The 12,764-nt window shown below is 41.6% G+C and overlaps 1 protein-coding gene across 11 annotated transcripts in view; it reads right to left on the bottom strand.

Moving 5' to 3' along the window:
- The window catches only part of SHROOM3 (shroom family member 3), a 350,091-nt gene that overhangs the window by 21,346 nt on the left and 315,981 nt on the right, over positions 1-12,764 (bottom strand). For all 11 annotated transcript variants that reach the window (XM_050790811.1, XM_050790812.1, XM_050790813.1 and 8 more), the window contains 3 exons: positions 8,486-8,559; positions 2,493-3,374; positions 758-1,246 (listed from right to left, as the gene is read on the bottom strand). In XM_050790811.1, the coding sequence (XP_050646768.1) occupies positions 758-1,246; positions 2,493-3,374; positions 8,486-8,559 (1,445 nt within the window). The remainder of the gene's footprint in view (positions 1-757; positions 1,247-2,492; positions 3,375-8,485; positions 8,560-12,764) is intronic.

Genomic DNA, 12,764 nt, shown 5'->3' with positions numbered 1-12,764 from the left:
AAGTAGAGGCTCACGGACTGGGCCAAACCAGAGAGTGCGCCCCTACTCAGACCTTTCCTGATTTTCAGGATTTGTGCCAACACCCACCTTAATGCCTCAGAGGTAAGGGTCAGTGTAATACATGAACTTATTTCTCTAGGCTCTCCTCCTTACAAAGCCCTTCCCCTCTCAGTCTTGGCAAGACATTGGCCACGCTCACCACTTCTACTTGCTCCTTTCTCAGCACCGAGCCCTGAGGGCCTCTCTGCCAGAGCAGCTGTGATACAGAACGGACAAGTACACCTTCACTGAGCTGGGGACGCTGTGTAATTGCTGGACACAGACACAGTCATGGGGCTGTGATCAAATCCAGGTGCTATCATTCTCATGTTCAATGACCTTGGTGAGCATGGTCTTAATTCCTCTGTACTTCAGTTTCCTCATTTGTAAATGGAGATAAAATTGGTAGCTACCTCAGCAAGTTCTTGTGAAAATTAAATAATGTTGATATAAATAAATAAATACAATGCTTGACACGTGAAAAATGGGTATTAATTGCAGTTATTATCATTATTACTATTACTTTCTTTGTTGTTGCATCATCTGTCCCGCATCCTTCCTCCCAGAGCCATTCCTGCAAGACTGAGATAAAAATGGCACTCTTGGGTCAGGAGCTGTGGAAGTGGGAAAACATCAGGCAACAAGTCCTAGACTTATCATCATCCCCATGGAAGGAGTTCGATTGTAAGTCGCTCTGAAGACATCACCAGAGACTTACCTCTTGCCTTCACATCCTGAAGAGCTAACAGTTCTCTGTATGGCCTTCCTCTTTACGCTGTTTTCCTTCAGCAAGTTCACATCTCGGGGAAACAAACCTTCCATCAGGTCCATTGTTGTCTTCAGCCTGGAATCTGGATCCAAAATGTCTGCCAGAGATTTGTCTTGGTGGACAATTTCCTTGGCCAGAGCCTCTGTTCTAATGTCTTCTGAGCTCTTCTGAGGATCAGAATTGACTTTCTTTTCTAAACCCTGAGTTCCATTGACTGGATCATGGGTGAGGCTTTGAGTCCGGATGGGTGCTGGCTGCCCACCAAGAGACCCAGCAAGTTGGGGGTGAACACTCATGAAGGAGGGTGGTGTGGACTCAGCCTCTGAACCCTTGATAGAAGTTTGGAGTCTGGAAGCCAGTGTCTGACTACCTACCACATGGGCTGCACCAGGCATGTGCCTTTCCCTTGCAATTGTCACTTTCGAAAGTTTGTTGGAGCTGCCAGGGATATTAAAAAAAGAGAGAGAGAGAAAGAGAGAGTGATAAGAGAAGGGTGATGATAAGAGGGTGGAGGAAGACTGAGGGAGAAGCTTTCCACATCAGGGTTGTAGCTTTCCACATCTTCCACATTTTCTACATCTTACTGATAGAGCTAATGTTAAAGAATATGGCTTCTGATTGTAAGTAGGTCTCCTGATACCGAACCCCCAAATTAAAAACATTTACCTACCTAGTCACAGTTCATGCTAGACACACAAACATACATAGATATATACATAGGAGTGGGGTGAGATAGTCACATTTCTGAGGTCAACCCCGTCTTTTGAAAACCACAGCACTCTAAAGGGCCTCCTGAGCCCAGCAGCTGGTCAGGAGGTTGTCATCTCCTGAGGAAGATGGAATAGGAATTCAGTTTGGGTGAATGTTGCTGTTAGATTCCAGAGATTTCTGAAAGGTCTAGGTTAAATTAACAGGGGGTAGTGGTAATAAGTCACTCTTGCGGTGTTTAAAGAAAGCCACTCCAAAGGTGCTGTCAGGCAATGTGTTTTTTTGGTGTTTTGAGAGATCACTTGTTCTAGGGACTATGTGTTGGGGAATGCTGCTTTCTCATTCTCCTAGCTTCCAAGAGGTTTTCCCTAAACATTACTGACCTTGAGCCCTACTCTTTATTCCTATGGACATGGAGTGATTTTGGAAAGAGAAGCTCAGCATTCACATCCCAGTCTCTTCTCTTTCGAGACTGAGGCTGCCTCACGGCTGTGTATAGTAATATCTATGTGTATTTGTGTGTCTAGTATGACCTTTGATGAAGTAGGTAAACCTGTTTAACTTGGGGGTTCAGTATCAAGGGACCCACTTACAATCTGAAGCCATATTCTTTCATGTTAGCTCTGTCAGTAACAAAAGTGATGTTTTTGTCTTCTATATGCTCTCCTCTTTTGTCTTATTTCCTAACTGATTCAGAACTCGGCCAGGGAGGAGGACCGCCTGAGCCTATCCTGTCCCCAGAAGTGAAATGTGCCCCTTGGGTTCCAGCTTTCGTTTCTGCCACCCTGACTCCTCGGTACCCAATGACACTGGTCCAACTACCTCCTGAGGCAAACAGATGAATACTGTCCTGAGCTGAGCTGTATAGAAACATCTCCATGCCAGGTCTCTTCTGTGGCCAGCAGAAGGACCTGGGCCACCTGGGGCATGACACTCTCCTGTTAGTGAAGGAAACCTGCCCAGTCTGCTCACTCACCTGGGGCGCAGCCCCTCAGGATCCTCACTGTCCAGCTGCGCCTCACACACTGCGTGGGGAGGAGGTGGAGGGAAGTCATCCATGCTATACACCAGGGTTTCCTGACTTGGTGGAGGAGGTGGGGGTGGGGGAAGAGTTTCAAACGTGGGGCTGGACGTGGCCTTGGGGTGCAGATCCCTCACAAACACTTCGTCTTCATAATCCTCGCGAGGTGGCGGGGAGTCCCGCAGGACGGATTCAGATATTCGGAGGGATATCCTCCCTGGAGTGCTCGGGGTCCCAAGAGGCGTGTCTGGGTCAGAAGTGCTGCACGAACTTGGAAGACTCTGCTGTTTTTGATAGTGCTTCAGGTTTGCAAACTCAGGGGCTGACGATTCCTCAGGAAGGCTGTCCTCTCTGCCTGCGTGGGCCCACTTCACTCGAGAAGGCGGTGGCCACTGAGGCAGTGAGACCCTCTTCCTCGTTCCCTCTTCTACCCCATGCTCTGGGCCATCACCCTCACAGCCTCTTGGACCGGGAGGCTGGGTCAGGGTGTGACCATTGCTTCTGTGGGTCATGGCAGGGGTGTAGGGCGGGAGAGGCTGTCGCCCTGTCTGACCATCCTGTGAGCAGTAGCCAGAGGGAACAGCTGAAGGTAGAGGGGTGCCAAGTGGGGTCAGGGGTGCAGCCCTGGTGTCTGTGAGCTGCCCTTGCGTTCCTGCCAGTGGTGGCCTGGGACAGGGTGTCCTGCTGGCTTGCCTCTGATGGTCCGGGGTTCCAGGACATTCACTAGGAACGGAGGAATCACCAATGGCTTTGCAACCTGAACCACCCCAACGAGGGGTAGGATGGTGGAAGAGCAGCGGCATCTCTTCTTGGCCTCTTTCTGAACAACTGAGTGACCTGGAACAGCACACAGACAGGAGGGTTACGGCTCTGAAGAAAGGGGCAAGCATGCAGCCCAATGTTCCTTACATAGATGAGAAAAGCACTTAAGAGGAAGGAGGACCTCCTTTCCTCCCCCCAGAAACTGCACACTGTCCTCCCTGGCTGCTCACAGGAAGACCCAAGTTAAACTAGTACTCGACAGGCATAAATTCCTACAGGAAAATGTCACATGGAATGCCTGGGTTCACAAGGCATTTTCTTTTATTAACCCTCTCACCGCCCCCACATCCTGTACACACCATGCAACATAAGGCAGCTTTTGAGGACAGGCTTCAGGATATAAAAACAAACAGTACATTTCTGCAGCCCCTTTTAGGACTACTTCAGGAAATAGCTCCCAGCTCTGGGGAAGAATAACACTGCCTTCTTCTCTCCCGGTGTAATCCCCACGGGGGAGGTCTGTTTTGAAAGCATTTGCATGGGCTGCTGAATTTGAAGGTTTTATTTACAACGTTTGGTTACTCTCCTAGTGTTTTCATTTCATCTGATGAAAAATAAAAAGGAGGGGGAGAGGCTCACCTAAGGAGCTAATAAACAGTTACCTCTGGAGAAAGAGGCTGGCAATAATAAGCAAATATGGTACATGGTGATTTAAACAACTGTACTCTAGACTCCGAGGAAAAACCCAACAATTCGCAAAACTTTTGTTATTGTGTTCTAAAGGAGAAAAAAACCACAAACCAAAACAAAGAAAAAAGAATCTGTGACACTGCCTGCTATGCAAGAGTTAATGTGAGGATAAAAAGCTCTCCAGCAAACCCACCGTGATTTGTACATTCCCTGTCTGCAGTTCCCTGACTGGCTATGTGAGTGAATCTGGACCGCAGATGGCACGTTTCATCTCACAGATCAGACTCCTCTGAGGGAGCGGTGACTCAGTCCCACATCAGAGCAATAATACAGGGCTTGCCACAAGATCATCCAAGTGCCAGGCAAGCAGAATGTGTGGTGGAAGAAGATGGCAAAGAACCAAATTAGCTCTTCTCATGCCTTTATTTTTCCTTTATTACACACAGATGCAGATGATGAAATAAAGGGCCCACCTCTCTCTCTGATGCAACCCCTCCCTTCCGATGACCGGTCCCTTTCATTCAAACATGGTTTCTTTACCAGGAACCTCCCCATAGTGAAGAGTAGCCACTCTGCACTTCCTGGTGGCTTCCCCCATGAGCATATTAGAAACCCCGAGGAAGGAGATTTGCTGGGGATGCTCTTCCCTTCTCTCATCCATCCTGGCATCCCCAATAGCTGGCACCAAGTATCCCCTCAGCAAGTGTCTGTTGAACAGTGACGTCTCCTTTGCCCAGCTGCTCTCCAGACTGTAGCATACAAACTGTTTTTAAACTCAGCATCCTTTAAGAGGACGTGGAGTCAGCTGAAATCTGATGTTTTAACGACGAATTCAGATGCCTTTATTTTATTTATTATATCTTGAGGCTTTTCTAAAGGGGGAGACATCACTAAAACATACAATAATATAACACTTATCCTTTAAAACTCCAGCCCAATAGACTTTCATATGATGTTTTTAGTTTGTGTGACCTTACTTTACACAGACTATACTAAAGTGGCATTTTCTTTTTGAAGATAATATCAGTAGTAAATGCTTAGCTTGGTTGAGAATGCTTCTCCATGGTGATTATTTTGTGTTTTTAGGAATGAAGTTTGGGATAAAAAAAAGACTTTGTTCAAGTCCCTTTTATAATACAGTGTGAGAGGCTCACCCAGAGTCTTGCTGATATGTATCCAGGAATCCTACTATTCAAGAATGGATTTTGAGAGCAGTTAGTCTCACCTTTGTTTTGTTTTCCTTTTTTTTTTTTTTTTTTTTTTTTTTTTTTAAAAAGCACTTTTAAAAAATTGTGGTTAAAAAAGCAACATAAAATTTCATCCTAACCATTTTTAAGTTCAGTAGTGTTAATATGTTCACACTGTTGTGAAACAGATCTCCACAACTTTCATAACTTGCACCCTAAAATTATGTACCCACTAAGTAATAACTCCCCATTTCCCCCTCCTACTATCCCCTGGAAATCACCATTTTACTTTGTGTTTTTACAAATTTGTCTACTTTAAGCACTTCATACAAGTGAAATTATACAGTATGTCTTTTTGTGACTGGCTTATTTCACCTCACATAATGTCATGTTGTAACATGTGGCAGAATTTCCTTTTTAAGGCTGAGTAACATTCCATTGTATGGCTACACCACATTTTGTTTTATCCAATCATCTGTCATGAGTAGACATTTGGGTTGTTTCTACCTCTTGGTGAATAGTAAATACTGCTGCTATGAACATGGGTGTGCAATATATCTCTTGGAGACCCGCTTTCAATTCTTTTGGACATATACTCAGAAGTGGCATTGCCAGATCATATGGTAGTTCTATTTTTAATGTTCTGAGACCTCCATGCTGTTTTTCATATGGCTGCACCATTTTATATTCCCACTAACAGTGTGCAAGGTTTCCAATTTCCCCATATCCTCACCAACACTTGTTGTTTTTCGTTTTTTTAATTGCAGCCATCCTAATGTGTGTGAGGTAACATCTCATTGTGGTTTTGAGTTCTCTGATGATTAGTGGTGTTGAGCATCTTTTCACTTGCTTGTTGGCCATGTGTCTGCCATCTTTAGAGAAATGTCTATTTAAGTCATTTGCCCATTTTTATACAGACAAGTAAATTTTTATGTTTGAAATTAACAAGTGAATGTCTGAATTTAGTTCGATTGGTGTCCTCTAGTGTTTTTCTTTAAAATGGAAGCCAAAAAGAATGGAGAATAGTTTGAAAGCAGGAAAGAAGTATATAATAACGATAACTATTGTCTCTTTGTGACCCATGAAGGCATCAAACTCTTATAAAACTTGAACAGTGCAAAATCTCTATTTTTCTATAAATTAGAACATTTTATGTTTTTACAAAAGCACTAATGTAAAGTCTGAATTTTATGTATTTAGAGAGAATTATGTCAGCATGGAGGAAAACTGATCCTAATAAGCATCCATGGAGAACAGAGGGCACATTCCTCCAAATTCCACCTTCCAAATTATTCTGACATTTCAATGTTGTCCACAGTTGATGTGACTCTTGTCTTCCTACTATTATTAACAGAGTGACTATGGTAAAAGACCATGCAAGACTTTAGGAAAAAAAAAAAAAGAGTGTTATACTTTTTTGTGTCTTCTTGGTTGTGGTGGTCAGAAAAACACGCTGCAAGCAGAATTTTTAGTATTCAAAATTCATAGCACAGGATCTGTGATCAAGTCCCTCCCGTGTTTTCCTGTCGGCTGCACTTTCCATGCTTATGCTTTTCCCCAGGACAGCTGAGAATTACATATCCTGAAATTATCAATATCTTTTTCAGCAAGCACTAGGCATGCAGCTGCACCTATGCTAATGTCAGTTGCTGAAGAACAGGACAAGCATTTCAGTTATTCAGCGGTATGTGATGCTTGTCATATTTATTCTTTTGGCATTTTTACAGCTCATAATTTTTTTTTTAACACAGAACTAGTTTTGTTGAGGAAGATTTCCCCTCCCCACAAAATTGCTACCTGTGTTTCTCAGATTGTCGATACTGCCACTGAGCCAACAAGCAGTCCACTCACCTGTCACCTTCAATTTTTTTTTTCCTTTCCAACTTTTATTTTAGGTTCAAGGATTACATGTACAGGTTTGTTACATGGGTAAATTGCATGTCGCTGGGGTTTGGTGTAGAGATAATTTTGTCACCCAGGTAAGCATAGTACCTGATAGGTAGTTTTTTCAATCCTCACCTTCCTACCACCCTCCGCCCTCTATTGTTCCCTTCTCTGTGTCCCTGTGTACTTAATGTTTAGCTTCCACTTGTAAGTGAGAACATGTGGTATTTGTTTTTTTGCTCCTGTGTTCATTTGCTTAGGATAATGGCCTTCAGCTCCATCCATGTTGCTGCAAAGGATATGATCTTGTTCTTTTTTCACCTTTGCCCATTTTTAAATAGGGTTATTTGATTGTTTGTTGTTTAGTCCCACCTTTGATTTCAGACCAATTTTCTTTAGCAGTGCTCTAGTTTATTGTTACTTTTCCCTTGTCTCTAGCTATTTAATTAATGCACCCAAACTAACAAAAGTCCTCAGTCTCACCTTGAATACTTTCTTCCTTGTCAACACACCTATAGGAGCAAGAGCATATAAATATAGAAGGCTGATCTTGGCTGGAAAGCAGGTAATTAATACCTACTTCCTGACCATGTTGGCTGCTTCTACTTGACAGTATTGTGTTGTGTTATTAAGAAGGTGAATGTAGAAACAATGATTGAATGAAATATAAGAAAAATTAAGGAAATGGCTTAAAAACATGGAAAGGAGTAGGTAGGGTGTACGTATATTATCATTAGTAATAATAGATTAAAGTAGATAACTCTGTAATGCTGCATTAAAACTACATACAGAGTACATGGTTCAGAGAAAAACCCTTTCTGGAAATTTCTACTTAAGTCCCATGTGAACAGTTCAAAATTTTAAATTCTAAAAAAGTGCTCATTATGTTTTTCTACCTAGAATATGATTTTGATGGCATTTTAAAAAAATGACTTTCCTCTGTTTTCTATCCTCACATGTATAAAATTATGATTTTGAGCTTTATTTTTCACCTCCAATGCTTACAGTTTGCCTTCCTCTGTGAAGCTGTTCATGAAATGCCCATTCTTCCCTAGCACTGTGGTCACCAGACGTGATGCTCTGCACACAGAGCTGGATGAGATCAGCCACACAGGAGGCCCTGTTTGTGAGAGCCAAGGGGCATGCGCGAGAAAAGCACCTCCATTAATTATTCTGTTGTCAAACTGGTTAACCAAGTCTACCTTGTCCTCAATAGCACATGTTCAAAACCTATTTTGAACAACTGTCATTCTCAAAGAAAATCATTTCTAAATGGAAAATAAAAAGTTATCCATGGCCTAGACAAATCAAAAAAGCATGTGACACTATACAACATCATATTTCAATTTCTTGTAGAAAGGAACAAGAGTAGTTTAACACCAGCAGCATTCATATGTGGAGAGCATCATAAGTACACGTACATACCTAGATCCAGGACCAGCCAAATAACATGGATCCTTCACAAGACCAAAGCCATTGTCTTGCCCCAAAAGCACATCCTTGAAACACAAGAAAGACACAGCATTACTGCCAATAAACAGGTGTTTAAATTTACCAAGGGGGTGGGGTAAAAAGGAGAAGAAACACCTATTTACTGGCAACCTACTATTGTCAGGCCACGTGGTGGCACTCTTACATAATCCCATGGCATCGATGCAGGAGATAAGCTGAAGATTTAAAAAAAAAAAGTGGCAGAGTCAGAATTTGAACTTCAGTCTGTCTCACCAGGTGCCTCCTCTAACAAGGATGTTTCCTAAGTAAGAGAAGTCTCCTAACGATTATCTCCAGAGTTCAAAACAACTGCTAAACTTGAAATAGGGTAACGAAGACAATGAATTCAATGGGTCAAACTTTTCAAATGGCAATAGGGAAATATGAGAGATGACGGGAAAGGATAGACTATTACATTTTGCAAAAATCTCAAATGTTCTTAGTTACAATTAGTGAAGATATGAATTTGGATTGTAATTGGGTTGCAATAAGTTCTGGGAAAAAGTTCACTCACATGTGAGATCAATAACTCTAGGGACTTTTCAGGGGTAGTTGTTTTTTATCAATGAGGGTATATACTGGGGTCCTGAAAGGGTTGTCAGTTTTTGACAGTATACAATTTGGTCCCTGTGTTCAGGTCCATGATGAAGATGATGATGTTGCTATTGATGATAATACATTCAACTCCCAATTATTTATGACAGGAGACAGGCAAAAACCAGAAAAAAATAAATCCATATATAATCTCTAACTTAATTTCAGTAATTTATTTTGCCATTTAACCCTGCCCAAAGGGTTAACTGCTCTTCACCCCGTTCCTCATTGTTTTTGTTTAGTGGCTGAGAAACTAATAAGCAATGGAAAGGGTCAAAGGTGATAGCAGGCAGAAGAAACAAACCCCTGAACATTATTCATAATTGCAGCTACAGGTAGTGGGTATTTACTGTGTACCAGACACTCTGCTAAGTACCTTGCACCAACAAATTATATGCCTGGAATATTAGGCACTTGACTTTTTGTTTTTTGTAACTTAATCTATAACAATTGGAAGCGGGGTATGTAATTGCAGCTCAGCGAGGTGACATATCTTGCCCACAGTTAAGTAAGTGGAGAAACTATGATTCAAGCCATGATCTCAAAGCCCAAGGTCTTGCCATGGAATCTTTACAGGTTGAATGGCAGCTGGGCTGGATGCAATCAGACTTGAATGGCTTGAGAAAAATGAATTCCATAGTGTTCTGATTCACTCAAGTATCATTGTAGGGAATGAGAATTCCTGCTCTCCATGAAATTTATGGTCCTTTAAAAGTCTTTTCCCACCACTTTTCCCTATGTTGACATGAATGTGCCACTTTGCCAATAATTAATTGGAAAAGCCTAGGTCCCATGTGAGCTCCTAACACAGTAAAGTATAAATATATATTCATATCCTATTATATCCTTTGCATTTCAGTTTGACAATGAATCTAACTTCTGTATTCACATGATTTGGCCCCTACAATATCAAGCTTAAACTATTTATGTGGATGTGGGTAAAATAAAGGAATTAGACCCAGTAATAAATGATTGAGAGAATTCTCTCAATCTTCTGTCAATCAAAATACCACTTGGACAAAGGAAAATATCTTCCCAATCTGATACAAGTCCAAGAAGATAAATTCCTGTTGCATTTCTTGCTTTAATTTAAGCATATATTCACTGTCAAGACTTAAATTTTCTGTGAACTGGTAAGAAGTACAAAGTACTTATTATGGCAATTACAGCAAAAAAGCAGTGGCTATGGGAAAAATACTAGGCATAGAATTATACCAACTTCTTGTCTAATTTATTTTTGTTAATTATCTCAAAATTGACTTAAAAATACACCAATTCTTAGCATACTTAATAATGTAAATCAGCTGGGCACGGTGGCTCACGCCTGTGATCCCAGCACTTTGGGAGGCGGAGACGGGCGGATCACGAGGTCAGGAGATCGAGACCATCCTGGCTAACACGGTGAAACCCTGTCTCTACTAAAAGTACAAAAAAAATTACCTGGGCATGGTGGCAGACGCCTGTAGTCCCAGGTACTCGGGAGGCTGAGGAAGGAGAATGACGTGAACCCGGGAGGCGGAGCTTGCAGTGAGCTGAGATCACGCAACTCCGTCTCCAAAAATAATAATAATAATAATAATAATAATGTAAATCTAAAGTCTACTGAATCTCAGTCCTCTTGTTTTGGGTTGCAAGTTAGTTATCTCAATATCTCTGTCACTGATGAAATGTGAAGACAACAATATTCACCTACTTTAGAATATTTCAAGTAACTACTAAAATTAACTAGAAATCCTTATGAAAAATCTGATGTCATGTGTCACTTAACAACAGGGATATGTTCTGAGAAATGCATCATTAGGCAATTTTGTCCTTGTGCAAACATCATAGAGTGTGCTTACAGAAACCAGATGACATAGACTACTACATCCCTAGGCTATATGGTATAGGCCTATTGCTCCTAGGCTACAAACTTGTACAGCATATTACTGTACTGAATACTGTAGGCAGTTGCAACACAATGATATGTATTTTTGTTTCTAAACATGGAGAAGGTACGGTAAAAGTATGGTATTATAATCTTATGGGACCACTGTCGCATATCTGGTCCATCCTTGACCATTATATGATGCATGACTGAAATAGTAATCAATAAATGTTAAAATGAAATAAATTCATTGGCTGATATTTTCAGATACAGAACGTTTAACTCTTGCCTCTCTTTCCCCATTCCCAGCCTCTTTTTATTCAAGGAGATGGCATGGTATATTGACTTAAAGACTCTGCAGTCAGGCAGTATGGGGTCAAAACCTCACCTTACTACTTTGGGCAAATTTTGTATCCTCTTTGTGACTTGGTTCATTCTTCTGTAACTTAGAGATAATAATAGTATTTACCTCATTGCACAGATGTGAGGACTAATTTTATTTTATTTTATTTTTTGAGACAGAGTCTCGCTCTGTTGCCCAGGCTGGAGGGCAGTGGCGCGATGTCAGCTCACTGCAACCTCTGCCTCCTGAGTTCAAGCAATTCTCATGCCTCAGTCTCCCAAGTAGCTGGGACTACAGATGCACACCACCATGCCTAGCTAATTTTTGTATTTTTAGTAGAGATGGGGTTTTGCCATGTTGGCCAGGCTGATCTCGAACTCCTGGCCTCAAGCTATCTACCCACTTTGGCCTCCCAAGGTGCTGGGATTACAGGTGTGCACCACAGCACCCAGCCAAGACTAACTTTATACTTATAAAACACAACACAATGACTGGCACATAGCAAAATTTTGATTATTGTTAGCTATTTGTGTCTTCACATTTTGTGGAAAGTCGATTCTGTTTTGTATAAGCTTAAATGTGTGCGTGTAGAAAGGTATTAAAAAAGATTTACAAGTTGCATTCCACAGAATCAAGTCTATATTCCAATACTGTGGTTCCATGCATTGAGCAATTTCCTCAGCAATTCAATAAGGTTTGTCACAGCATCTCACAGTGATTATGTTATACATCAGACAAAATACTGTGAGAACCAGAGAAGTCTCTAACTTAGCATCTGGGGGAAAAATCCCCACCAGTAATCTTATTTCTCCAAGGGTTTCTCTTTATAGGCTCTACTATATTTTAAATCTATGCAATGAACAGATACACATTTCTGTCTCTAAGGCAGAAATGTTGGATATCTTTCTGTAGCTTTGCAGGTCCTACCCACTTTTAACAGGTTAAGCTTTCCAAGGTCTCACAGAAAGAAAGTGGTAACAGGCAAGAGTCTGATGTGCACTTAAGCTGCACCACTAGTATCTATTTATTCTGCAATGAAGAAGAATTACAGAGAAGAAAATGGAGGGTTGCATGTTTCAGAGAGGATTTCAAGCTGGCTGAGGAAAGGCCAGACCTGCCAAATATATGAGAAGGTCTCAGGCTACAAGTAGTTCAAAATGGTAGCCTCCTGCAGTCATTATTTCAGGCCAGAGATGGATCAATTGTCATATACAGAGGAACTGATTTCCATGATGACTTTGTTTTTGGAGGCAGAAAGGCCTCACTAATGAGAATTTTGAAAAAGAGCTAAATCCTTGTCAAAAACTTGTAAAATCCTGCCCTGTCCGCATCTGACTGGTAAGAGCAAGCAGCATTTGTTGGAGATAGCATCAACTAAGCCAGCAGCAGAAACACACTCCACATTTTGG

The sequence above is a fragment of the Macaca thibetana genome, chromosome 5 (assembly GCF_024542745.1).
Source record: "Macaca thibetana thibetana isolate TM-01 chromosome 5, ASM2454274v1, whole genome shotgun sequence".
NCBI classification, from domain to species: Eukaryota; Metazoa; Chordata; class Mammalia; order Primates; family Cercopithecidae; genus Macaca; species Macaca thibetana.
Note: the sequence above shows the minus strand (reverse complement) of the source record. Positions and strands in the feature narration are given on the sequence as shown.